The sequence below is a fragment of the Patagioenas fasciata genome, chromosome 1, assembly GCF_037038585.1.
Source record: "Patagioenas fasciata isolate bPatFas1 chromosome 1, bPatFas1.hap1, whole genome shotgun sequence".
Taxonomy (NCBI): Eukaryota; Metazoa; Chordata; class Aves; order Columbiformes; family Columbidae; genus Patagioenas; species Patagioenas fasciata.
This window is the reverse complement of record NC_092520.1, coordinates 149,348,390-149,375,358: the sequence shown is the minus strand read 5'-3', so window position 1 is coordinate 149,375,358 and position 26,969 is coordinate 149,348,390. Positions and strand designations below refer to the sequence as shown.

The 26,969-nt window shown below is 48.6% G+C and overlaps 2 protein-coding genes across 6 annotated transcripts in view; one reads left to right on the top strand and one right to left on the bottom strand.

Moving 5' to 3' along the window:
• WASHC1 (WASH complex subunit 1) overlaps nucleotides 1-5,828 on the top strand; it is a 46,920-nt gene extending 41,092 nt beyond the window's left edge. For all 4 annotated transcript variants that reach the window (XM_065841752.2, XM_071817382.1, XM_065841761.2 and 1 more), the window contains 6 exons: nucleotides 849-984; nucleotides 2,253-2,457; nucleotides 2,952-3,116; nucleotides 3,640-3,798; nucleotides 4,411-4,479; nucleotides 5,047-5,828. In XM_065841752.2, the coding sequence (XP_065697824.2) occupies nucleotides 849-984; nucleotides 2,253-2,457; nucleotides 2,952-3,116; nucleotides 3,640-3,798; nucleotides 4,411-4,479; nucleotides 5,047-5,198 (886 nt within the window). In that variant the 3' untranslated portion in view covers nucleotides 5,199-5,828. The remainder of the gene's footprint in view (nucleotides 1-848; nucleotides 985-2,252; nucleotides 2,458-2,951; nucleotides 3,117-3,639; nucleotides 3,799-4,410; nucleotides 4,480-5,046) is intronic.
• Nucleotides 5,829-6,678: 850 nt separating this feature from the next.
• DDX11 (DEAD/H-box helicase 11) lies at nucleotides 6,679-26,510 on the bottom strand. 2 transcript variants are annotated; one of them, XM_065841718.2, is made up of 26 exons: nucleotides 26,289-26,510; nucleotides 25,296-25,532; nucleotides 24,603-24,689; nucleotides 22,838-22,995; nucleotides 21,714-21,759; nucleotides 21,066-21,173; nucleotides 20,422-20,509; nucleotides 19,738-19,940; nucleotides 19,018-19,170; nucleotides 18,867-18,913; nucleotides 17,994-18,073; nucleotides 16,638-16,682; nucleotides 16,449-16,516; nucleotides 15,864-15,902; nucleotides 15,271-15,394; nucleotides 14,621-14,758; nucleotides 13,573-13,685; nucleotides 12,171-12,243; nucleotides 11,761-11,864; nucleotides 10,822-10,971; nucleotides 8,835-8,903; nucleotides 8,549-8,649; nucleotides 8,093-8,177; nucleotides 7,451-7,526; nucleotides 7,114-7,268; nucleotides 6,679-6,999 (listed from the first exon to the last, which is right to left on the bottom strand). In XM_065841718.2, the coding sequence occupies exons 1-26, from the start codon at nucleotides 26,487-26,489 to the stop codon at nucleotides 6,946-6,948; spliced, it is 2,802 nt and encodes a 933-aa protein (XP_065697790.2). In that variant the 5' UTR covers nucleotides 26,490-26,510; the 3' UTR covers nucleotides 6,679-6,945. The 2 variants fall into 2 exon arrangements, with proteins under 2 accessions (XP_065697790.2, XP_071673452.1); XM_071817351.1 differs by lacking the exons at nucleotides 22,838-22,995; nucleotides 24,603-24,689; nucleotides 25,296-25,532; nucleotides 26,289-26,510 and adding an exon at nucleotides 22,449-22,822.
• Between the last annotated feature and the right edge of the window lie 459 nt (nucleotides 26,511-26,969).

The window sequence follows — 26,969 nt, the reverse complement described above, 5'->3', positions numbered from 1 at the left end:
TGCCCTGGGGCGAGCAGTAACTGCGTGCTTTCCTGGGGGTCTGATGTATCAGGCTCCAGAGAGGACAGGGTTTGGTAACTCTCTGCTGGCATCCAGCTAGCAGCCCTTTCTTCCCTGTTCTTTCTGTTGGATGAAAGAAGTTGTTCTGCCTGCACCTGATCCTCCACTCACCTACTTTCAACCCAGTTTTGTACTTCTCATCCCAGACTTAGTTTTTTCCTGTCATTTCTCTCCAGCCTTGAGCTGCTCTCACTCTTGCCCTCCTCTGCCCCACGTGCCAGCTGGGGTAACTGCTCCTTCTCCTGACGACTCCTCACAGCAACGCTTTACTGCTCTTGCTACTTTAGTGTCTCCACTGCCTCTCTCACCGCAGTTCCCTTTCCTATTGGGCTTTGCTCATATTGCAGAGCTTCTTTAAGCCCTTCCTGAATTTTCAGCTGTTGGACATCCTCTTTCTTCTCCTGAGCCATGGATTATTTCCCCTCTTTGTCTTTCCTCCTGGACGTTGAGTGGCAAGACACCAGGAGAGACTGGTGTCCTGCTGCAGGATGGTTTCAGGCCAGGTGGTAGGAAGGGGAGAGCTTGATAATGATGGCAGTGCAGTGAGGCTTTGCTTTAGAATGAATGTGGAGGCTGCAAATGGTAGGGTGAGGAGCTGATCGCCTCCTGGTGTTGGAGGGGTGAGACAGGAAATTGGGACTAAAAGAAGGAAACAGGAAGGCCCAACATATTCCACCTTCATCAGTGAGTCAGGAGGTCTCCACCTCCAAGGCCTTCTTGGGTACCCTGTTTCTTCTGGCCTTGGCTCTTGAGGCATCATCACTGAAGTATTTGTCCTCTACCCTTAGGTACAAGAAATATGTTTTCCTGGATCCTCTGGCTGGAGCAGTGACCAAGACCCATGTGGCTCTGGAAACAGAGACAGAAGAGAAGCTCTTTGATGCTCCTCTCTCCATCACAGAAAGGGGACAGCTGGACCGACAGGTGAGATGCTGCTGTGGGGATGCACCTGCTCCCCCTTCAGAGGATTGCGCTCAGCTGAGAGAAGAAGGCTTTTGTAGGGTAGAGAGCAGGTAGGAAAATGGCCCCTCATGGAACTGCAGAGTATCTCACTTACCAGAAGTCCATTGCATGTTTTTGTGCTTGAAACCCTGATGTGAGCTTGATGGGTGAGACAAAACCCTCAAACTTGGCAGGTGTTTCTCTCTGCTCAAGCCTCTGCTGAGTGGTGAGAAATGTGATATAGATTCACCTTGGTGCTAGAGCAGGGGTGTCAAACTCATTTTCACTGGGGGCCACATCAGCCTTGTGGTTGCCTTCAAAGGGCTGAATGTAATTCTAGGACTGTATAAATGTAAATACTCCTACATGAAAATGAGTTTGACACCCCTGTGCTAACCTCAGGGCTGTAGCGGAGTTTGAAGGCTCCATCACTTGATCATTTCAGTTGTGCCAACTTCTGAGCTTCATGAGGAGTCTGAGGGTGAGGTGCCACTGCTAGAAGGTGCCTGGGAGGAGGTCTGATCCCCGTAATTCCTGCTGGTGCAAACAGAAAGGCCAGCCAGACTGAGCAAAGGGTCTGTGCTAGGTGTGGACATGCAGCAGGCAGTGCACCAACCCAGCTGCCCCAACACGTGACTGACCTTGTACCCGACACCTGGTGGTGACAGTACCTGGAGCTTTGCTGGTGTGTGGTTGAGCGTGTGGTTTGGGGCTGGGAGCTGGGGAGCAATTTGCTTATTGTGTTGAACTGGGGGAGATGATAGTGTGTAGAATAAACAAGACCCTTTTTTCAGGGTGCAACTTTGCTAGTTTTGCCTTTGTGTTAGACACAAAAGCAAACCTCTGCAACTACTTGTTCGTGCTTCTCTGCATCTTAATCTCAGCAGTGGTTCAGGCACCATTTTCTTTTGGAGAAGAAGGGGCTGACTTATGTAGGCTGCAAAAGTTGGTGCATAAAACCTTCAAAGGAGGAGACAGTCCACTTGGAAGAAACTAGAAAGAGCCCTGCACCTCTCCTTCCTCCTGCAGACTGCCTTCTCCCAGCCTGGTCTGCAGGCGGGTGGCCTCTGAGCGCCAGGAGCTGCCAGAGGACAGGAGCGCAGAGCTGTAGGGGTAGCTGATGAGCAGCCACTGTACTAAGGCACACAAGCACAGCTCTGACTGCTGTTCCCTGCAGTGCCCCTGTTTGCTATAAGGGAAAGCAAGTGTGTAGTCACTGCCTTATCTTTTTTGTTTTGCATTTCTTTTAGGTAGCTGAAAATTATTTCTATGTGCCAGATCTGGGCCAGGTCCCCGAGATCGATGTGCCGTCCTACCTGCCAGACCTACCCGGCATTGCTGCAGATCTCATGTACAGTGCTGACCTGGGCCCCGGCATCGCACCATCCGCCCCTAGCAGTGCTATTCCAGAGCTGCCCACATTCAACACGGAGTCGGTGGAGCCTTTGCAACCAGGTACATCTAATCCCTGCTCCCAAGATGCTGTGAAAGTGGAAGGCAGGGATTGCTAGAGATGGAGACAAGGCAGAAAATCCCTTGGTAGAGAGTTCAAGATGGATATTTGAGATACCTCTGGCTTGTGCTTGAGCCTGAGCCAAAGCTGAAACCTGCTCAAGTGCTGGCCAGACATCAGGCCCCTCAGCTCCCTCACCCCCTGCATGGCTGGGGAGTGTGGTGTGCAGGAACTGGCCTGCTGGCAACCTGTGGGATGCCCTGGGGCAAGCTGAGCAGGCCCACTGGGATGACCCGACAGGGTGGAGTAGGGAATCTCAAACTCTGCCTTGGCCCTGCTGCTGTTAAGAGATGCTGCACAGGGTGGGAGTGCTCTGCTGCACGGTGCCTGCTGAGGACTCTGAGCTGCTGCCACTGAGGCACGTGAAGCTCTCAGCTGAAGCCTTCAGTGTGCTGTCCTCTGGGACACCTCAGATACAACTTTTTTCATCTTTCAGACCTTCAAGATGCTGTGCTATTGCCGCCTCCTCCGCCACCACCTCCCCCACCACCTCCTGTGATGCCAACTACTGTGCCTCCTCCACCGCCCTTACCCCAGCCCACAGCCCCCTCTGAGTCAGCTCGGACAGCGAGCGAGGAGAGCAGCAATGCAGTCCCTGCAGGTAAGGACTGGGCATCTCCACAGCTTCCCCAGCAGAATCTGACTCCTTGGCTTCAGCACATGTCCTTAGAATCATAGAATGTCCTGAGTAGGAAGGGACCCACAAGGATCATAGAGTCCAATGTCTGTCCCTGCACAGGACAACCCCACAGTTCACACCACGTGTCTGAGGGCTTGTCCAGTCTCTTCTTGAACATTGTCAGGCTTCGGGCCATGACACCTCCCTGGGGAGCCTGTTCCAGTGCTCCACCACCCTCTTGGGGAAGAACCTTAATGTGCAACCAGTGTCCCTGATCGGTTCCCTGTGGCTTCCCAGCCTTCCAGCAGAGGAGGGAAGCTGTGGTGGGAGGTGAAACTGCTCCTGGCTGCCTGGCGGCTGCAAACCTTTCATTCCCCCTTGGCAGAGCTGCTGCTGGCTGGGCCCCAGGCAGAAGCTGGTGGTATATTGGAGCAGCCCTTTCTGTGGGGAACCTGTAGCTGGTGCACTGACCCACCACTGCTGCTTGTCCTTCCTGTCCTTGCAGCTTCAGTCCAGGGAGCCCCAAAGGAGGTGGTGAACCCCTCTACTGGGCGTGCCAGTCTCCTGGAGTCCATCCGCCAGGCCGGTGGCATTGGGAAGGCCAACCTCCGCAGTGTCAAGGAGAGGAAGCTGGAGAAGAAGAAGCAGAAGGAGCAAGAACAAGGTGCTGAGGCCCTTTGGCAGAACTGACCTTCCTTTCTCTCTGCTCCAGGCTGGGGAGCTGTAGGTGGTGGAGGAAATGTGCAAGCCAGGAGCACAGTGAACATACAGAGAAGAAAGATGTTGTCTCTCCTCACAGGCCGGTGTAGATTTCAAGTGTTTCCCATTCAGCCAAAGCTCTGTGAACTTACTAAACCCCATCTGCCAGGAAGGGCATTCATGTTTTTGATGGAGACCCGCTCTGCTTCAGGGCATGTGTAGAAGTTTCATGTGTGCTGCATGGGGTCAGGAGGGGCAGGGCCAAGCTCTGGTTTGGGCAGCTTGGGAGGGTACTGATGGAGCTGGTTTGGCAGAATGAGACTGCAAATACCCAGCCCCTCTTCCAATTCCACTCTTGGATTTCCCCAGAAGATGCTGTTACCCTGCAGTGCCTAGTGTTTTCCTGACCTGAAACTGGACTATAGTGGGAGAGATTAAGGGTGGGACACAAGATTAGAGATTATGTGGTGGTTTTTTTCCTTTAGTCTGAAGGCAGTACTGCAAGAGAATACTTTTGCTGTAGTGCTTGGTTCAGACTGATGCTGCTTCTTGTCTGACTTGTTTTGCTCTGTTTCAGTGAGAGCTACAGGACAAGGTGGAGATCTGATGTCAGACCTCTTCAACAAGCTGGTACTGAGGCGCAAAGGTACTGTCCTGCAGGGTGGGCTGCTCCTTCCCCCTAGGAAACAGGGAGAAAGCCCTAGAAACAGAGACACTTTCCCCATTGAGCCTGCCACAGCATGGCTGGGAGTGTCTTTCCAGAGGGTGAACAGGAGGATCTCCACCTCAAGTCCAGCTGGAAGGGCTTGTGTCTGAGGCAGAGGATGGACTCTGAAAGCTGCCTATGAGGGAGGGACAAAGATAGCTTTTTTTTGATTCAGTGCTGGGGCAACTGGGTCCCTTGCCCATGAGTGCACGCAAGTGGCTCCAGAGCCTTGGCAGGTACCCAGAGCATTTAGTGGCGGTGTCCACCCTCAGCAGCTGGCATGGGGCAGAGGAGGGCAGGGTGCAGCTTTAGTTAAATGAGCCCTTGTGCAGGGCCATGGGGAGGTTTAAGTGTGTTGGAGTGTTGGATGTTCTGCTTGCTCAGGCTACCTGGCTTCTGGGAGCAGCGGTATGAGATGTGTTTTTTCTCCCCCCCCCCACTCCTTTGCTGAGCCTGTGTTCTCCAGTCCTCAGGTGTCACTCACTGGTGCTTTTCTATCCCTCACAGGTATTTCAGGAAAAGGGCCGGGAGCCTCCGGAAATCCCGATGCTCCTGGAACTCCTGCTGGTGCCTTTGCTCGTATGTCAGACTCAATACCACCCCTCCCACCCCCCCAGCAGCCCATGGGTGAGGAGGATGAGGATGATTGGGAGTCATAGGTGGGGTCAGTTGAGTGTCAGTGTGAATCCCAGGACTCTTGAACTAAGCACCTTTGAGAGACATCAGCCTGTGGAACTACATCCTGGAGGGTGGGCACTGGCATGGCAGGGAGACCCTGTCATTTCTCTTCAAAGAGGAGCAGGAGCTAACTGCTGCTGAGGTTACAGTTAGCAATGAGGGTTTTTCTTCTGCTGTCTGTTGTTCTCCACCCTAAACCCCACATTCTATCTCAAATGCTGCTGCTGCTTGCCCTGCCACAATAAATCCTGCCTTAGCTGACAGGCAGTGGTGGGGGCCTGTGCTCAGGGGGTCAGAACTGGCATTGCTCCTGATTTAAAGGGCCCTCAGTCTTTCCTAATGTGACCAGTGATGACTGCAAAAGCAGCTCTTGCAGGCAAACAGCTCTTGCCTCATTTCTCTCCTTGCTTGCTGAAGCTCCTGTTTGCTTAGTTGTTGCCAGAAGAGAGGAGGAGAATGTGTGTACTTTCACAGAAGTCTGAGTCCTAGTGCCTCTGCACTTGATGGTTTTCTTTCTGTACCTGGCTTATGGTAATTCTTTGCCTGTTGCCATCAGAAAATTTCAATAAAGTTGAAGGCGGCAGGTCCTTACAGCCTTCACTTTGGTAAAAGGGGAAGTGTGCTCAGTTAAGAGTGTCTCCAGGGATAGCCCAGCTGTCTGATCTCATCTCAGGTGGGGGCTGTGCCCCCCACTCCTGCTGCTGCAGTCACTGGGGTTAAGGCAGAGCTTGTGCCACACAGAGGGGCAGGAGGCTCACAATGGACATTTCTCAGAAGCAGCTGCTGCTTTCCCTGTGGGGCTAATTAACATGCAGGGACTGGGTACCTGCTCTGTGTCTAATTTTAATTGCGTTTTTTCATTGAGAAAGAGTCTTGAGAAGTTACATCCAGCTTCTGAAACTGGAAAGGAGGCAAAACAGCTCCTGGGAAAACTTGCTGGGGATGGCTGTGAGGTGAGAGAGCTGTCCTCATTGTTATTGCTGCCTTGCAGCATGGACCCCAGGAATGTTGCACTAAAACAAAATAAAAAAACTAAACACCAAACAAACAAACCAAACCACCGGAAAAGCATCACCTCACCATTTTCCACAGAAAATTACTTTGAATTTAGAAACCTAGGCAGTAAAAAGAGCAATCCTGTGCTAATGCATGGTCAAAGGAGAAGCACTGTGCTGTATTATGGCTTTATCTTTATTCCACTTGAAAGAATGAACTGCTCCTTGAATCTATTGCCTGCTTGAAGCAAGGTAGAAAGAAGGGGATAATAAATGTTACCCATGGCTGCCCTGTGTCTTACCAGTCTGACTGCAATTCCAACATCACACAAGCTAACGGCCTGATAATTTACAATTCTTGTGATAAGCTCTATGTTTTCATTGGTCATCAGGCCTCCTACATTTGGTGGTTGATAGGAAAAGGCAGATGTATACAGTCAAAATAATTACACTCTCCATACTTAAGTGTTTGGGTTGAAAATATTTAATCAATTTAAATAAAATCTTAACAGCTGTAAATAAATAAGCCTCCTCCTACTGCCTTCACCTACCTCCAACCAGTTTCTCTCCTGGTTATAGTACTGAAGGCTCTCACCATCATAACACTCAGATACTTAACAGCAAGCATCCACAAAGGAGGCAGAAGGCAGAGATTCACAAACTTCTTGGTACAGAAAAGCGGGAACTCATGTTACTTCGAGTGTGCTTCAGAGGTGCAGCTCACAGAGCTGACCTACAGCCTCTTCTCTGGCGCGCACAATGACGTGTCCAATTTCCCTCGATGGAACTAGGAACACACAAAACCAGACAGTTCGTTCCTGGCCTTACACTAAAGTGAAAATTTGAGTAGAGTACAGTGGGAAACAGTTTTGGTAGCTGTACATAAGATACAAGTTCTGACCTTTCTTAATTCTGCAAACGCTGACCCGAAGGCCGGTTTCACTTGGGTCCTCTCCCTGATCCACTGCGGCAGTTTGTTAAAGATGGCAGGGCGGGCGTACCTGTGGTCCAGGAGCAGGATGCTTGCAAAGTCCTTCTGGTGGCGAATGGCCCTGCCTGTACAGAGAGTACAACCACCTTACACCGGCCCGCTCAAGTGTTTGTTCTCGGGCAGGGAAGCTCATGTTCCCATCATCTGTACTTACGACTGATCAGTACTGCATCCCTTTTCACCACCCTCCTACTTCAGTGCAGTCACGTTTCGTATCCCCCAGCCTGTCCAAGGAAGGATGAATTACCTATTGACTGGTTTACTGCCTTCATGCACAAGTTTTCAATCAGCACTCTGCTAGGGGCCTGGCCAGCAGCTCTCGGCTGGAAAGAAGAAACAGGTAAGACTGAACGTGAGGCAGATGTAAATCAAACTAGGGACTCTTATTGACAAAGTGAGACAAATGCTTTTACCCCTGGAGAACAAGTGGGTGGCCAAGCAGACCCCACACTGAGAGTAAGGAAGGGGAGAAGAAAGGTTGCAGTCAGAAAACCGTGTCAAGCATCCACAAAGAGCCAGCCCAAGAGCACTTGTCCCCAGCTGCCCAGGAACAGCATCCCCGGTTGGGCAGTGAGAAAGAAAAAGTGAGCCAAAGGGAGAAGTGATCCTGGCAAGCAGCTTCTACCACCCTGCCACCTCCTCTGGGGCTTAGTTCCCAGCAAGCCCTGGTGGTGGTTCCCTCCACTGAGCTTCTTCCCTGTGTTTACGGCCACCTATACATGTGCAGTGTAGAGAAGGCTGTGCACTCAGTACCACAGAGTCTGGGAAGTGAGGGAAAGCTCAAAGACAAAAACAAAAATCTTCAAAGGAAGCCCTGGGACTCCTGTACTGGGAGGAAAGTTAATACTAAAAAGCAGAAGTGAAACAGGCAGAGGTGTGTCTGTGTTACCATTGTTTTGTCAAGCCAAGTCATTTTTTCCTGGAGCTCTGGAGATTTAATGTTGGGGTAAGGCATTCCCACCATAATCACACACCTGCAAGGGAGGACTGCATTATTCTTAATGTCTCATCCTAGAGCACTTTGCCAATAGACTGATAAATTAGAGGTCACTGCACCCCTGAAAGACAGCCAGCCCTGAAAACCAAAGGCGGCAATAAAGCACAGCAGTCTGACAAGCACATTCTGAACCAAGAGTTGCAAAGGGATTCAGGGTGCCAGAACAAGGGATTATCTAGCACAGCAAGCCACATTGCATTACTCACATGAAAAGTAGTGGGTTTTACAACACGTAACATCAGCCCAAGCCACACGCTCCCCAGGATTTTTCTATCACGCAAGTCTATCCTGCTTGGAGTCACAGCATCACAAGCCCAGCACTCACATTCCAGGGAGCAGCCACCTTACCTGCCCAGGTCATCTGAGAAGTTGATCCCTTCGCTCATTTTGCCTCCGACTACCGAAAGGAGCAGGGCCCCTGTCATCTGCCCTCCTGCCTGGCTGCAACGCTGCAGGAGAGAGAGACCAGCAACTTAAACCAGAGTGGGGAAGACTTCTGTGCTTCAGAAATGCTCCCCACACTGGAGCTAGAGCCCCTCTTACCTTGTCAGATGCTGCAGTGCCCTCTTTAGCAGCACCCCCCCGCCACACAATTGGGATGCTACCCTCCCACCAGCCTGCCAGCTCAGCTCACCTGTATGCACTTGGCGTATTCCACCAGCACCTGCTCCACTTGGTTGGCTTTCTTAGGCTCCTGAAAGATCTGTCACAGGCACAGTGCATCAGTTGCAGCAACAGGAAGCAAGCAGTCTGAAGAAAGCAAATCATTTTACTCCCAGCACATGGAGCTAAGATCAGGAAAAGGTAAATTGCCTGAAAAAACAACTTAACCAGCACCTTTCCATTCCATCCTGAAAAAGCACTGCTTGCTCACTATGGCACTTTTCAACTGGGCTCTGAAGGGAGCAGCAGCTGCTCCTGCCCCTCCAACATTCCCTTTTCAGCTTTGGCAGGCTTGGTTAATTCTGCAAGAAGTTAAAAGTCACCCAAGAGCTGAAAGGCAGGAAAGCAATGAGCACCTCTTTCACCTATGAAGAAAGATACAATGAGGTGGAGTGAGTCCCCAGCTGCAAGTTCTTGAAAGACAGTGACAGGACCAATCAATTAGAATCACCAATTAATTCCAAGTAAGAGCTCCCCTTCCCCAGTGAATAAATAAGTTTTCTATGCAAAGCATACAAAAAGTAATTTCTTTATGTTATTCTAGCATGCCTAATTAGTTACTGAGAGCCCCTGAAGTTAATTGAGCTGCATTTTGATAGATGCTGCACCTTGGCCTAAATCACAAGTTGTTTTCTTAGTAAACAAGAAGTGCAACATCTGTCTTCTGTATGACAGTAAAGAACCTAAAGGATGTATTTTCTCTTGGTTAGCAAGAAGTACTATCAAATTTTACCAGCCAGAGTCAGTCTTTCAGTAGAAAAATAACTGGTAATTACATATACAAATCAAGACTATTTAACTTATTAAACAGCAGCTATTTAATCCTCTGATTTAAATTAATTTTCCCTGTGTAATTTATATATAATCTCAGTGTGATCTCACCACAGCTACCCGAAGAAAGACTGTAACCTATGATATGATCTTGTGTGTGGGCAGCTGAAAGTCACACTTGCTGCACTTCTACTAAATTGCTTTGCTAATGCATATCCAATTTGCTGGAGACTGCAAAGGCCAAACAAGAACAAATCAGAGCTGAAAGGCAGAGCAAGCTGCGTGATTGTGGCACAAAGCCTTGGAGGCACCAGGCAGACCATGGGACCCTGACAGAACGCACCTAAAAGGCACTATGAGTGACAGCTGTACCAACACACAGAGAAGCTTCCACCACAGAAACCTACAGGCAGATCCATGTGCCAGAATGCCTGCACCAAGGCTATGAAATACCTGGGAATGTGCTCTCCTAATCCATATGGTAAATCATTTAGTTTTTGGTAAAACAAAAGTCACAGCCAGTCTATATATAATTCTTCTTTATCCGCCCCTGGCACATTATCCAAGATCCCTGCCCCACACCCTGTGAGAGTTGGACTGCCTGATCTTCAATGCTCAAGCTTCAAATACTTGTGAGACTCATTGCAAAGACTTTATATTTGCAGTGATCTTCCCATTTAATATTTCTCATCACTTCTCCAACAGGAGTCACCACTGATAGTCCTTCAATCCCTCATTCTGCACTTCTACCAGAACACCATTTGTCCTACAAAATGCAGCCTGGTCCCATTCTGCCTACCCTTTAGTTGTACTGGTTCATGTTCAAGGGACACACAGCTGAGCCTGGGAAAAACAAATGCCCTATAGGAACTCAACATGAACAGGCCCCCAGCCACATGGGAACAAGCTTGCTGGTTATGGAAAGCAAGGATTGTCTCCCCTCATGGCCACTACACAGACTGCACTTGAAGAATCTATAGCTAGATTTAATCTAATTTAGATCCCAGCTCAGTGATCAGCCACCCAGGAAGCATCCTCTATTCATTACTGGAGGGACTGGCTAGATAAATATCCGCTCTGCTGTGCAGAGTATGAGAACAACTCAGCAAGAGAGGCCCGTAATGCATAGATAATTGAGTTTTGAAACCTCCATTTGAAGTACCAGCTGCCTCTGGCTCCACAATTACCTTCTTCTTAGTTGCCAGGCGGGTGAGCAGCCCTGTTTTCTCCCAGTGTGCGTAGACCTGCTTCTCATATTCGTAGGAGGGGAAGAAGCACACCACACCCCCTGGCACCATGTTGCACAGGTTGCAAAGGATTCGGCCTGTCTCATCCATCTGCAAGGGAGACAAGAGCATATTGCAGCTGACACGAGCTCCAGCTAACGCCACTCCAATTCTGTGCTCAACGCCAGGATCACACCTCCCCTGTGACATGCCTTGGGAGAAGGAAAAATGTGGGAAAATATGCCAGGTCGAAGAGAGCTCTCTAGGGGAGCTGGGAATTACCAAAACGCTCTTCACGGCTTGGCTTTTCCTCTGAATCCAGGGTTTCTGTTACTGTTGAGGTGCAGTGATTATTCAGGAAAGAAGGGTTTATGTCTGTTGTCACAGTGGATGGGACCTGTCACACTAGAACAGATGTGGAGAGCTAGCTAGCACATCTGGTGAAGATCCAGCAGGGGCAGAGCAGATCTAGTGTCTGGCATTGGGTGCTTACTGGCCCACCAAAGGATGGAAAAATTGCAGAAGCATCTGCTGCCACCCCCATGGTTTGGGCTGTACGCTGCAGGGCTGCCACGCTCCACTGTCAGAGCCCTTCAAACTATGAAGCACAGTCAGAAATCACCTTCTGATGTCCAGCACGCAAACACAGGGTCAGTACAGCCAAACGAGCTGCTAGTACTCCTCATCTCCAGTAGCTATCTCTGAGCAGGCAGATCAAAATCCCTTTTGCTGCTCCTCTCTCCCAATTACTTGGCAACACACCTGCCTCAAATCTTCTGGATTTCCCCTGCCAGGGCTTTTGATCAGCCCACCTTTCCAGCAGAGAGCACGCTGTCCTATGAAACGTGGCACGCAAAGTGAAAAAGAGATACCAAGAAAGGGAACAACAGTGAGACTGACCATCTGGGGCAGGTCTCTCGTCTGGTAGGTGAACTCCAGCTGCTGGTTGGAAGGACCACTGCAGAGGATTATGGGCAAAATGTTTTCTGGAGGAATCACGTGTCCTGGAGACAAAAACAAGTAGTGAGAGTCAACATCACTGCTGTGTGCACAAACCCTACCAGCTGAACAGCTTTACCTGTTTGCAGTGAGACACACATTTGCCTAAGTCACTCATCTATTCTGACTTCCACTCCCTGAGCCCCTGGGAAGACGGCACACTGCCTGCTGACACTGGGCCAGCTCAGAGTGGCCCATGAAAGACGCCACCTTGCTTTGAGTGCTGACAAAACAGCACTAAAGGCCAACTGCAGCACTCAAATCCCACAGACATGGATTACGACCCCTCCCTGCCATCCCGGCACACTCACCACAAGAGAACTCCACAACACGTGCAGGGTCCACACCAGCACAGGACAGTAGCTGCTCTCGGAAATCAGCCACCTACGAATCACAAGCCAAAGAGAGGTAAAGCACCAGCATCCCAAAAGACATCACATCAGCACGGCTGCTCCTTGAGCACCAGTGTCGAGGAAGAGCTGGTGGGGTGCTGTGGAGATGGGCTACCTCCATCACGAGCAAACCAAGGGCACGGAAATGCTGAGAGCACAAGCCAGGGCTGGGAGGCAAGTTGGAGCCTAAGAGCACACAGAGGGAAAAGGGGCTGCATCAACCCTGCAAGGTCAGCCACTGCCCAGCTGAGACCTCACTTACACGACAGCCCCGGTACCGGAACAGCTGCCTGGCCTTGAGCACCGTGACCCTTCTGCCGCAACCACCAGTGCCCATGGCCTCCTCCACTGCGACAGGAGCGGCAGCGACCTCTGCCAGAGCCCGGTCCCAAGGCCCTGCTCCCTGCCAACGCCTGGCCAAGCTCCTGACTCAGACCTTCAAGCTGGCCCAAGCAGAACAGGGTGAAGGGAAGGGAGTGTCCCCTTTCAATGCCTGTGGTCCTGAGCCTTGTCATGGCCCCCCTTGCCTGGAACCACCCAGCCTCTTGGCCCAACACACCGCAATTTCAGACTTCCCCAGGCACAAAACCCCATTAGCAGGACTCCCAAGCACGGCACAGACCACAGCTTGAGCTTGCAACTGCGTGCTCTGTCCAAGTTATAGTCTGGAAGGTTCAAAGTTGGAATGGTGGCCTTCCAAAAAGGAGGTCCTGCACTTCACACCCTCCTCCCCTCCCTCGTCACAAGGGCAAAGAGGCAATTTCAAGACATTTGTGTCCAGGAACAGGATAAACATAACTAACTGGGATATCTGACACATCCCACTGCATCTGTACAACACGAGCACAGTCTCTTACGCACTAAAGCAACGGGAGAAGGCTGATAAGCTGCCTGCCACCATACCAAGACTGAGGCTCTGATTTTCCTGAAAGATCCCCTACGGGATCATCCCTGTGGGATCTCTGTCCCTTGAGAAGGTGAGATGGTTTTACAAGGTCCTCGGACTGCTACCGATGCTAGTTCCAGCCCACCACAAGCTCAGCCTCAGCTTGTATTGTCTTGAAGACAAGAAAAACTGACAAGGGCAATCCTGCCCTTACACCTACAACTTTCTGCATGAACAGGCAATGCGATGCCTCGTGCAGGGAAGCTGTACCAGGGAGAAAAAAGGGCAGGTAGGAGAGGCCTTTTCCCACACATGCCATGTGAAACGAGAAGAAGAGCACACCCCAGGGAGGCCAAGCTGCCCTCTTCCCATGCCTACTTGCAGATAGCACCAGAGACCTCTCGAGAGCTCAGCACAGCATCCTTATCCCCTCACCGGCTGCATGGTGCCCCCAGCAATGATTACAGCACGGCATTCTTCCACCACCTTGGCAAAGTGGACAGCTGGATTCAACAAGAGGAATTTGAGGCTGCTCTGGCCAACTGTGCCTGGGAAAAGGAGAGAGACAGCATCAGGAACTAGCTGCGACACAGACTCAGGGTTATGAGAAATTCTTCCTCCTGCCCTGGGCACCCTGCCAGGTCCTCACCTCTCAAAACAAGGGCTTACTATTGAATGCTGCCAGGGGCAGCAGCAGATAATGCCAGCCTGGAAGTTACCTGCTGCTTCCTAATCTTCCTGGAGCTGTGAAAGAGGTACAATAAACCACAAGACAAAAATCAACATCCAAAGTGGGAACAGAGCTCTGCAAACTCTGGCCCCAATACCCTTGGTTAAGAATTCCTTTGGGTTCATAAGAGTTCTCACAAAGAACAAGCCTGTTAGCCTGCTTGAGGAATCACAAAATCATAGAATAGTTTTGCTTGGAAAGGACCTTCCAAGGGCATCTAGTCCACGCCCCTGCCATGAGCAGGGACATCTTCAACTAGATCAGGTTGCTCAGAGCCCCGTCCAGCCCGGCCTTGAATGTCTCCAGGGATGGGGCATCTACCACCTCTCTGGGTGACCTGGGCCAGGGTTTTACCACCCTCGTTGTAAAAAATTTCTTCCTCATGTCTAGCCTGAATCTCCTCTCCTATTGTTTGAAACTGTTACCCCTTGTCCTGTTGCAACAGGCCCTGCTAAAAAGTCTGTCCCCATCTTTCTTACAGGCCCCTTTTAAGTACTGAAAGGCTACAATAAGGTCTCCCTGGAGCCTTCTATTCTCCAGGCTGAACAACCCCAACTCTCTCAGCCTGTCCTCACAGCAGAGCTGTTTCAGCCCTCTGATCATTTTTCTGGCTTCCTCTAGATCCTCTCAAGCACAGAGATGTTCCAGCAAGTCTGGAGGTTCCCCCCAGGCCCAAGATCTCCTTCCTCACTGCTGGTGATGTGCCCTGCTTGCAACTCTCGCCACCTCTCCCCAGCCGACCCCTTCTGTTACCTTGCCTGTTGAGAATGACTCTGCCATCTTGGTTTGCATTTGTGAGGGCTGCGAGAAATCCTTCAATCTGCATCAGTGGAGAGGCAGCTCGGAGCTGGTCGTTCTCAGCCTCCGCGGGAAGGCTCTGGAGAGTCCCGTCTGGCCAGAAGAGACAAGGAGAAGCAGGCAACTTAGGCCACATTTCTGAAGACAGTGACTAAGCAGAAAATACAGAAGGGTCCTTTCTACAGGAAACCGATACCTGGTCTGCGTACGCAGGCAGAGAACAAAGACCCAATAGAGAAGAAAACCCAAATTTTGTCTCATTGCTAGGAAAAAATAATCTGGCTTTTGTAGCTGGCATCACTAAACAGAGCTACCCATGGTAGCTCAGGTCCCAGAGCCAACAGGTCACAGCAGGGCAAATCTTGAGTGCATGCAGCGTAAACATGGAATCACATCATTCAGCTTGAAAGGGATCTCATGAGATCTTCTAATCCTATGTATGGTTGCCTAGGTCATCTAGTCAGATACATTAAGACACCTGCACAGGACAGCTTCTGCAGTTTGTTGCTCTTCAAATCTGCCTCCCCTTTCCTCAGGCAGACAGATGCAGGTTCCACATCCTCACTTTGTCTGCAGATGCACAAGGGAAGGATGTCTGAACTCACCCTCTTTATCAGATCCCCGCTGGAGTGTCAGAAGAAAGCTCTGCAAACCACCCAACCTCTCGTTCTCCTTGTTGGTCTTCACAGCTGTGGCAGGGCCTCCGTATCGCTCCACAAACCCAAAAAGCTGCCAAGCAAAAGCCAGTAAGATTAAGACTACCAACAGCAGAAATTAGACAAGATAAAACCAGGTTTCTGGCCTGCCACAGATAAAGGTCCATGGTAGGTGTTCACAAACCAGCCCAATCAGTATGTCAGCCCAGAGCAACCATTGTGTTCCTTCACTCTTTGAATCAAAATCAAAACAAGTCTCTGATGCTTTTTTCCCCAGTACAGCCTACCAGGCTGGCGAGTTTGAAGCCAAGCAGCACAGAACTAGCAGCCACTGGAATACTGTGGTACACCATGCTGTATGCTTCTTTGCTGTATAAGCTAAAGGCAACCTGCCCATACAGTGCTTTTTACAGGAACCACTTTGTTTGCAGAGCAGAGTGGAGAAGACAGGCTTCCACCCCAGTTGCTGTGTCTTCCACTTCAAACTTAATGTGTGAAACAGCATTTGAACGCTGTTGATCACAAAGTCTCAGGGGCAGTACCTTCCTACTGATGAGGCTCTTCTCACAATAACGCTGAACCTGTTGGAAAAAGAGAGAAAAAAAAAAATGAACTGGCATTCAGCATCCCTTCTTCCATCCCACTGCCCTGGATCCCTGTCCGGCTGGGATATCACTTGCTGCCCTTGCTGTGCTCTCAGGGAGCAACGCACAGTTCTTCATGAGTGTTGCCTTCCAGACAACAGTTTATTACAAAGGCATTGCTGCCAGAGAGGAAACGCTCTGCATTAAGGTGCTGTGTTTGGAGGTTCAAGGGGTGGGTCAGGTTATTGGAGCAGTGTAGTTTCTTCACCCTCAGCCCTTACAGTTTAGCTTTGCCTGCAGGCAGCCTCTGCACTCATACATGTTTAATTGCTTGCTCCCCTCCACTCCAGGACCATCTATCCAGATTTAATGCACTGTCATCCAGACAGCAGCAGAGAGATCTATACATTGGGGATAATCTGCTAGAAAGCAGATCCCACCATGTGGGCCTTGGCTCTACTTCCAGCTCTCATACACGCATTCTGATAACCTTGAAAAAGTCACCACCACCGGTGACCTAGCAGATGACAACATTTGCATTACCTTGAAGAGATTGATATTGTCAGTCTGGCTCTGAAACAGAAAGTCATTGATGGATTTCAGCAATGTCCCTGAAAGAAAGAGGGGGAAGGAGAATAAAAATTATTAGCTGCTGGGCCTGCAGCCCCTTACTGCCCATCTCTGTGTCCCTGACTGATGGCTGCACAACCCAGGTGTTCACCTCAGTCTTACCTGTTTGGGAAACTGCCTGATAGCTAGGATTTTGGTTCACATTACCTGGAAAACATGAAACCAATTCAAGGAATGAGTCTGTCTTGAAAACGAAGTGAGAGATTAACAACTGAGCTGAAAGGGACATCACATCAGGACAAAACCCAAGAAATAACTATACATCTGCAAAATGTAGCTACACAGACAAAATATCAGCTCCTGCTCAGGTTTCATTCCCTCTGTAAAGCAGCCCTACATTGCAGGACAAGCATGCTGCTGCATCCTAAGAAACACCACCTACATTCCTTCTGTAGCAGGAGGCAGCAGGTAGGGCGGGCGCATACAAATGCTCACACACGACGTAGTCATCACGCTGCACAGACGAAGGGACAGACAAAAGGAGAGGGACTGCGATGTATCCCTCACCCCTCCTCAGTGCGGCAATGGGGACCTGGGAGACGTGTAGGCTGCCAGACAATTGGGAAGAGGGGAAAACCTGAGGACGGCTCCATGCCCAGACCCTGACAGCCAGAACAGGATTACTTGCTGCCACTCACTGTGTTCTGTGTCCTGGTGTTTAACACCCACCTCACATCTCACTCTTGCAGCCTCAATCATGAAGATGTACACAGGCTGCATCTTTCTGATGAAAGGACTTAACTGAATGTGGGGAAGAGAGGACTGGCAGGAACAGGGTGGGAAGAGAAGTAAACTTTGGAGAGAAGGGCAAAGAGCACCACCACGCCTCTGCCCCCCAAGAGCTGCATTTCCCTTGGCCAAGGAGAAAGCTCCTTATGAACTTATGACAGGCTCTTCTCCAGACACACTGTGTTCTCACAAACAGAGCATTAGAGGAAAGGAGCCCTGCAAATGCCAGTGGATTTAAAAATCACAGCAAAATAGTATTTTTTCACAAAGGAAAGGCACCGCTCAAGAAAGACTCATTCTGCAGAGGCATACCTGACACAGCTAGAGCCCATGCCACCAGATGACCCAGGAGATTTATTCTGTACAGCTCTAGTGCTGTCCTGATCACTGTCACACATCTGTTGTATTCCTCACTTAGCACCCTACCTTGTCCCCACTCTAATCACATCAGAAGACGACACAGAAACAGAGGGAAACTGCCTCTACCAACTTATGATGTCATCTGCTGCTCCACAGCTAATGAAACAAAGAGAGGGGTTCAGGAAGATACCAGTCAACATCCCCATGTTACAAAACAGCCTGAGAAATAAAATTACTGGCATCTGAACCTATAGATGAGCAACATCTCCCCACAGATTCTGCAGAGGGGGAAGGGGGACAGTGCCCTGAGGAAGTACCAACTAGCTCAGAGTCTATCAGCATCCCTGGAGATGGAATAGGTTTGCTTACCTCCCAGCATGGCCACAAACCGCTCCAGCAAATACAGGATCTGCTTAATGTACATCAGGTTCTTTGCCTTCAAACGTTTCCTATGAAAAATGAGACAGGTATTAGGCCCCAAAACATCTTCAGAGAGTAACTCACAGCGGCTGAGCTGCAGAGACAAGCACCTGAATTCTCCTTCATTTTGAGTAGATGAGAACCAAGAATGACTTCTCTCAGGCTCAGTCTCCTTATTGATGACAGAGCACAGACCCCTGGATGTCCTGCCCAAGGTCATGTCAAAGCACTCATCTCTGCAACACCATCCCTACCATCTCCTTTCTCCTCACACATTAATTACATTTTGTTTATTACAATGGCAGTGACGTCTCAAGTCCCTGTTGCAATAATGCTCCACAAATTCAAAGTTATTAGCATTGATCACAATAATCAATCCCTGCAGGGATGAAAAGATGCAAGATCTGGCCTGAGCCAAAAATCACACATAGCTTCCTCTGCAGATCTTACTGCCTCTGCTATAATGCCAGTCAGCACATGAAAGACTAAGGTTCAGGAGAGACAGGAAAGACTGAATCTTTCTAAACTCTGCATCACAAAGCAGGAGTGATTAGAGGGAGATACTGGGAGAGGAATGGAGAGTATAAGGGAAAGCCAGAATCCTCAGGGCATCCCCCTTCTCACTGCTTAATACCAGTCCCAAGAGCCTGACTTAGACGGATCTAGACAGAGATAATGAAGCAATTGGCTTTTCATCTGCAGAAGTATAAATGCAAATGACATTCCACCAGGGAAAAGCAAGAAATACTCTGCAGGCATGAGACAAGCCCTGGCATCCACACTGCCGGTCGCTGTTGTGCTGTTTTCCTCTGACATCCTCACCTGTATCGCTCCATGTACTGCAACAACTGGGAGTGGGCACAGCACAGCTACATGAAGGAAAAAAAGGAGCTATTACTAGGTAGGAGTCAAGAAAAGGTGGTCTGCTGGATGCAGAACTTGCTCATGATTAACAGGCCAAGCTATGACCCACCTGAGAGCCGCTGACCTCCGCGCTGTGGATACAGGTGATGGTGTCTATGAGGTTGTGGGCCTCATCGATGATTACAATCTGGTCCTTCAGCTTGATCCCAGCAGCGCTCCTGGTAGGTTCATGCAAGAGCATCTGATAGGGCAGCACCACCAGCTACAGAGGAAGCACACACTGCCCTGATTCTGGCTCTCATCCTTACAAACTGAGGGCGCTCCCCAAGAACTCCTTAAATGCCCGTGTCAGACGGTCTCACAGAGTTCAATCAAGTTACCTACTCTTATTATGGGAAAAGGGACAGGAGCACGTGCTTGAGAGGGGCACTGGGATGCAAGCTAAAGAGAAATGTTTATGCTACAAATGCATACTGGCTCAGGTTACCCTCCAGATCTCCTCTGAAGCACTGACAGTGTGTCTTCTGACAGAGAACCAAGCAAGGAAGAGCAGTGGCAAGAGCAAAGATTATGCCCACACGTCAGTATTGCCTCACAGTTACTGAGCCTTTCAAGTGTTTCAGAATGCTGAGACATACTTAGAGCCTCCATATTAATTTCAAATTGGTATTCTTATTTTCCTTTGCTTTCTCAGCAAAACTACAGCTGACAGAAACACAGGCTGTTTACAAACTCCCACAATATTGAGTAACAGTACTGGGGCGAGCAGGCAATTGGTTTATTCTTAGAGGCCCTGTCATTAATTCCACTAAAAGCATGTACACCTTACCTGAGCAGCAGGAATGGCATATCGACTCCCATAATATGGGCAGGCTTTGGTCTCCCTTCCCAAAGCCACCAACTGCTCAATATCCTTCACTTCCACTAGAACTTCATCACAGAGAAACTGCATTTGCTCATAGGAATAAAAGGGGCATACAGCGCGACTCACACGCCTCTTCTTTCCTTCCAACTCTTCATCAGTCTTCTTTTCTAACAGCAGAAATCAAAAGCAAGCTATGAGGGACAACACAATAGCCTAAAACAACCCCTTTGCAGAACCTCTTGGATTTCAAAGCAGGCTTTGTCATGTGTATTTTTGACCTATTTAAAGATTATTCAGCAGTAACATTTCCATCTCCACAGTGAACGCTACTCTTGCCAGTTAGATTAGCCACGTGGCATTTTCCAACATCTCTAGTACTGAGCTAAAGACAAGCATTCTTCTGTTGAAAAAGTCCAAACCAACTTAGGGCACTCATACATGTACATACAGATCTCAGCATCCTAGCCTGAAGGACAAGAAACGTCAAAGCACTAAGGATCTCTAGCTCTGCTCCTCCAACTTGCCATTTTTCAAGCTCCTACCAAGACAGTCTTGCCAGAGAGAGAACTGACTGGCAGATCACACTGTCTCCAGAGTCTCATACCAGCTTTTTCAGCGACTGCTTCCCCAGGCTGCAAGTGTTCCTACCGTGTTTGTTCTTTTGCATCTCCATGCAGCGGTCATTGATGAGCTGGAGAGCCCCCAAGCGTCGCACCTCCTCATTCACACACAGGTTCTTGGACATGCAAAAGAGGAAGCGTTAGGGGGTCATTAAGCACTGAGTGCCCCCTGTGCATCCTTTGCTGTAAAATGAAACATTTCTTTAAAGCAGGTCTGATTCCAAAATGAAAAAAGGAAAAGTCTATTGGTCAGACACTGCACATACTAACTGCTACAAATATGCTCAAAACTCATAAAAATCTAGCAAGGAGAAAAAAATGAGGTGTACTGAGATGGCTCACAGCTACACAGCAGCTTTAAATAACACTTCCAGAAGTAATACTAAGAGGAGCACCTTCCCAGTGACTCAAACATCTGTAATATTCCACATCAGGAAAGGTAAAACAGATTTCTGCATATACATCGAACGGTAAATGGCCAAAGCACGGCTCACAGAAAAACATGCATCACTCAGATCTGTGTCACAGCCCTTGACAGCTCGAGTTTTTCAATGGGAGATTCAGTCAATTCCTGAGATGCCTTCTGTGGCGTCACATCCACACGCCTCCTTGGAAAGTCTCTCACATTAAGTTAACGTGCACTCTGGGTCCCTTGTGAAAAATTCCACTTACCTGCCTGGATCCCAAGGAGACCAGACGGGTGTCTTTGCCAAAAGGACTTTTTTGCACCTCACGCACAAACTGAGACAGCTGGGAGTGAGTGCGGCTGCAGTAGTAAATCTGCAATGAGGAAGCACAAAGGGAAGACAGGGAGAACATGGAAGCAAATCCCCTGCTTACAACCAATTCCACAAGGACATGGCCAAGCACCTCAACAAGGTACATTTTGCTCAAACCTTCAAAAACACAAGGGAAGGCACATGGTTGAGTGTCAACTTATAACCATTGAGGCCAACAGCCTTATCTTTCTTTCTCCTATGCATTTGCCCATGTTTCCATTTAATTTTCCAAGGTCCCTATAAAAACAGGGACTTACCATTGGAGAGTAATAAAAAGCTGTTTATTGCAGCATGCTTTTACAGCAAGTCACAGCAAAAATTCAGCAGTGATTGCAGAGCAAGCTGCCTAAGCAGCCAGTGTGGTCTAGAAGGAGATGAGCACAGCAAAACTGGCCACTATCATCAACAAACTTGGCAGTTCTTGGCTGCTAGTTCCTAAATCCTTCTGTATCGATGACCCTGGAAAGGTGCAAAGAAACCATAATTCTGCTCACTCCTATGCTGTTCTGTGTGTTGGCACTATTTACTTTCCTCATCTCACCTTAGTCACGTGTTCCTCTTCCAAATCATCATCATCTTCTTCCAGCCTAAGAAAAGAGAAAGCTCAAACAGTTTCCTTTCAGCAGATCATTGACAGTTGGAATCAAATGATGCTCTACTACAAGAGACAGGTCTCAAGAGAGATGGTTATGTCATCTCAAGAAGAGCCTCACATCTTAACTCAGGAGGTAAAAGAAAAATCAACTTTTTAAGAGTAGTGTACATATGCACAATCAGCTCAAGCCTTGCTCTTTAAAAGGAAAATGTCCATAGGGCTGTGTCTTTAGCAATGTCAAGCATTTTTTTTTTTCTTTCAAATCTGGGGCTTGTAAGCCCCAGGCATAAGTTAATCAGTTCTATATTATTCTTTGGTGAGCTTATTTATTTTTGTAAAACTTTCCCTTTGGAGACAATCCACCACCCTCAAGCTATTACATAAAGAGAAGCTTCAGGAAGATATTTAGCTGCCATAGAGTTCCTCAAAGGCAACAGCAGTTTAATGTTTGATAAACTACATAAAATGAAGTAGTTAATGTGTTTTGCAGTTTTTAAGGCAGGAGGATCTGTCTAGATACTCATTAGTAAATTTGTATTTAAAATGTATTTGACTTTTCATGGCTATGTATAGCTCCTGGCTTTCTGCATAAAGTAAATGTATGAAAGTGAAAAGTGAGCATGGGATTTTCATGTGGAAGCTCGGTCATTAGAAATCTGAACACCTCTCCCGTTAGCGTACCAAGATATGCCGCTGTTAGTATGCAGGACTGATAACTTCCTCCGATGCCCTGGGTTCCATTTTGGTTTTCTAATGCAAGGAACTTGATGCCAAGTCATTCACTCAGCATCCAGAGGCATTCTTTGGGAAACTGGGCATGGATGAAGGCAAGACATTGCCACACATTTTAAGAAAAATGCACTTTGTCAGAAAAGACTTCAGGTCAACTTTGATCAGTCTAATAAAAGCTTAAAAAAACAAAACAAATCCCCATAACAACCACTACCTTAAACAGCCTGAATAGGGGAGAAACTTCAGATCTGCACAACCACATATAAAATGCCTTTAATTAATGGAAGTCAAAAATTATACAGAAAACATTTTCTTGGCATGGAACTCCATGTCCTTACCCAGATGAAGTTTTCTTTTCTTCGTCACTCTCATATTCAGCAAGAATCAGCTCCTCCTCATCATGGTCCAGCTGCTCTAGACCATCTATTCCAGCTCCCTCTGAAAGAACCTCCTTGCTGAGCTGAAGAAGGCGCTTTGTCTCATCCTCCTCAGACCTCTAGAAGGAACACATGATCACATAGTTTCTCTTACAGAAAGAGAGGCAGCACACAGACAGGTGGGAAGACAGCACAGATCCTCCCCAGTAACACAGGGAATGGCGTGTGGGGTAAACCCCCAGCAGGACAAGCAAATACACCAAGGTGTCTGAAGCTGTACAGCCCCACAGCTGCTACCAACAACCAAAGACTTGCTGACACACACTTGTGAAGAGAGAAACATGAAAAAGTCTTCTATGCAAAAGGTCTCCTGAACTCCTAGATCCTGAAATGACAATATCAGCGTAATCCGGTATTAGTTGCTTAAAGCGGCCCATGAAAGACAACTGAGAAAAAAACCCAGTATGTTTGAAAAAACCCAATCAAGCAAACATATAAGCACATAATCAAATACTCCATCCACACTTAACTCAAGGCTAGGATCAACTCAGCACCTGTTTTAGAATGCAGAGCACAAGATTTCTCTTGCCCTTTTTTCTCCAGTTATGTGGTTCTTATTCTAACATAGCTCTACCTCTCTGCAAATATGTCATTAAACTTTGAAGAACAGTGTTCTGACTAATTTTGTGTTCTGTTAAAGAATGGCTTGTTTTTTCCCCACCTGAAAACAGTATCTTTCAACTTCAATAAGCATTCTTTTACCATGGGATTGTGAAGAAAAGCAGTTAGCAAGCACTACAGAGGAGATGAAATCAGTTGCTTTTCCAAATCTCTGTAACACTTCTCTCATTAGCTTTCTTGTTTGTTTTTTCTTTTTTTTTTTTCAATCATGCTTCTCATGTCATGCTCTTCAACCTCTTTTAAGAGACAAAAGTTCTTTGTTCTACTTGGTTTTGATTTGCTATTCACCTCTCATCCTTCACTATTTTTGCCATATTCTTTTGACAGGAGTTGACTAAAACACGACACTGCACACTAAAAACCAATAGCCTGGCAGCCCAGCAAATCTGCCTGTTTGGGGACCTGAAGTGGGTATTTCTGGGAAGTTTGGCTTATACCATCGAAAAGCTCTTAGAGTCAGGAGTACTGAAGCCAGTTCACCCATCTAAATGGCAGGAATATCTGTGAACTTTTTATATGTGGAAAAGAGACATTTCTGAACAACACAATCATGTTTGCTATGAAAGTAAACAAATACAATCATTCCCTAGTGGTGGGCAAAGTACAACCAAAGCCTGACCTGGCTTTTTTTGAGGGGTCTTCCATTCCCACGATCTTAAATGTAATCACAGTTCTACAGGTTTTAGTCCAGCAGTACAGAGTGTTCGCAAACGCTCATTAAACAGAGCGCTTTAAAATAAAAATAATCAAAGTATTAAACCTTTTAAAACAAAAGCAGAGAAACAGAAGGTCATCAGAACACACGCCTCTTCTATCCACACACAAGTGGTGTCACAGGAAATTGTCTATGCACGAATTGTTTCTCACACTTGTACTTTAAAAAGAAAACCAAAAATTTTGGATGGCCCATTTCAGCAACCTAATACAAAGAACTCGCCAAACAGATGGGTTGGAAAATTCAAAGTGAAGTCACAGATATAAACAAGTATGAACACCACTCAAGATAACCAAAGCAGAAAGTTCTAATCTCTGTGGAATAACTCGCCTTTCTCTTTACTGCATATTTTAACTGCACATTATGGCGAATTTTCTCAAGACGATCTTCTCGCTTTTTTCTCTTGATCTGCTCTTCCTAAAACAAATGGAAAGCGAAAAAAAGGATGAAGTGTATTTAGTCCTTAAACCTTGGATATAATTACTTTCCTAATTCCTGGGTATAAAAAAAAATTAACTCCGAAACCAAATTGTCTGTACACAATCCCTTTCCCCTGGAGTGCACACCTATTATATGTTACGATGTTCAGAGCAGTATAGTTCCCTATTTTATGCAACCTGCACAGCAATGGCTTATCCCTCGTAACTGAAACAAAGTCATGCAGAAGATGAAGACCTCCATCACAGTGCACCTCACTTTTTTTTCCAGCCAGCACCCAGGCTATCAGCCTTTCTTACCCTCACACCTCATTGCTTTACCCATCCTCTGCATATGAGGCTATTTATGCTAGCCATGAGGAAGAAATTTTTTACAATGAGGGTGGTGAAACACTGGCCCAGGTTGCCCAGAGACGTGGTAGATGCCCCGTCCCTGGAGACATTCAAAGCTGGGCCGGACGGGGCTCTGAGCAACCTGATCTAGTTGAAGATGTCCCTGCTCATGGCAGGAGGTTGGACTAGATGACCTCTGAAGGTCCCTTCCAACCCAAACTATTCTATGACTCTACAATCAGCATTTCTCAACCTTTAGCCTCTCCACCATGTCTCGCTCTTCTTTCTTCTGCACAAAGGCCGTCACCCAGTCAGGTTCCCCAGCAGTGTCCCTGCTGTCTGGGCACTCTGGCTCAGCTGGCGTCAGCCGCTTCATCCCCTCCTGCCCGCTCTCCTCAGGTGCCAAGAGTCGCGCCTCCTCCTGCTGCTTCTTCTCCTCGAAGTCTCGGAGCCAGGACAGGGCCCCACAGATGAGGCTCAGTGACTTCCCCTGACGTAGAAAACAGACAAGATGAGGCTCCTGTGGCGGAGCAATGATGTCACCCACACACACACCAGGCTGCCTCACACACTCGGTGACAGCCCCTTCTGATCACCAGCCCCAGGCCCAGCCCCTCTCCCCAGGTACCACATCGATAAAAGGAACAGAAACCTTTTAGAGACCCCTAGGCATAATGTAGCAAGACTAGGCCTAATGTAACAGAAACCCAATAGAGAAACAACAGCTCTATAGAGACTGGGCATGAGGCAAAGTGGGGATGTCCTTGGCTTGCAAGCTGGGAAAGCGGAATATTCCACTAAACGAAGGAAGAGCTACATGACTCTTGCTGAGTAGCAGGACAAAATGACAATGTGTACGATCAATAAAAGAGGTCAAGAAGCTGACACCGGGGGGGCACCAGGCTGCGAACACACCGAGGACCACTAGAGACCCCTGAAGACTCAAATACCAAAGACAGACAACCAGGAAAGGGCGGGGTTATGTAAATAATTTGTGTTTAATGCATTAACCAAGCGGTAGAAAAAAATGAATATGCAATAGGTATATGTAATAAATACCAAGAAATGCGAATCATGCACACTCTCGATTTGAGGAACGATCCTCCGAGCGCCCGGCAGTAAAAGTGCTGCTTTTTAACACTTTCAAAACAGCGTTAAGGAGTCTTTTTGCCGACTTTTCGGTGTCACCGTCCCTCCGCACCCACCTCCCCCCGCCTGGCGGCTCCTGCCCGCCGCCCCGCCTCACCGTGCCCGTGGGGCTCTCGAAGATCCCGACCCGTCCGGCCTCCAGCGCGCCGTACAGCGCCGCCATGAACCGCTCCTGGATTGGGTACGGGGTGTAGGGGAACGGGAACCCGCGGCCCCCGCCCGAGCCCGGCGCTGCGCCGCCCGCCGTCTGCGGGCACACAGACGGTGCCGGTGCCGGTGCCACCACCGCGCTCTCCATACCGCCCGCCGCCGCCCCGCTTCGAACCGGAGCCGCACCGCCCCCTTCCCGTGACGCTCCGGAAGGCCCGGGCCAGCCCCGGAGGGGCGGAGCCCTGGTAAAATCCCGGTTCCGTCAGCCGCTTCTTGCTGTAGGTGCTGCTGATCTCTTTGGTGGCTCTTTGTGCCTGTCCCTATACATTTCACAGAATTACGGAATCAGTTTGGCTGACCCTCAAGATCACCAAGTCCAACCACTAACCCAACCCTGGCACTAAACCATGTCCCTAAGAACCTCATCTACACACCTCTTAAACACCTCCACGGATGGTGGCTCCACCACACCCCTGGGCAGCCTGTTCCAATGCTTGACAACCCGCTCCGTGAAGAAATTTCTCCTAATATCCTACTCTTGCTGAGTTGGGTATGGGTACCGTGGAGGGCTCACAGCCCTGCTCATCAGCCCCAGGCTTAGAGAAAAGAAAATCATCTCAGAGAACAA

What these genes read in the sequence shown, in the direction of transcription:
- DDX11 (XM_065841718.2), bottom strand. Translation starts at nt 26,489, where the DNA reads ATGGAGAGCGCGGTGGTGGCACCGGCACCGGCACCGTCTGTGTGCCCG. An exon ending in GCGGGGATCTGATAAAGAGG is followed by an intron (nt 14,759 to 15,270) that starts GTGAGTTCAGAC and finishes TCTTCTGGCCAG; the next exon opens with ACGGGACTCTCCAGAGCCTT. An exon ending in AGTCATTCTCAACAGGCAAG is followed by an intron (nt 13,686 to 14,620) that starts GTAACAGAAGGG and finishes TCCTTTTCCCAG; the next exon opens with GCACAGTTGGCCAGAGCAGC.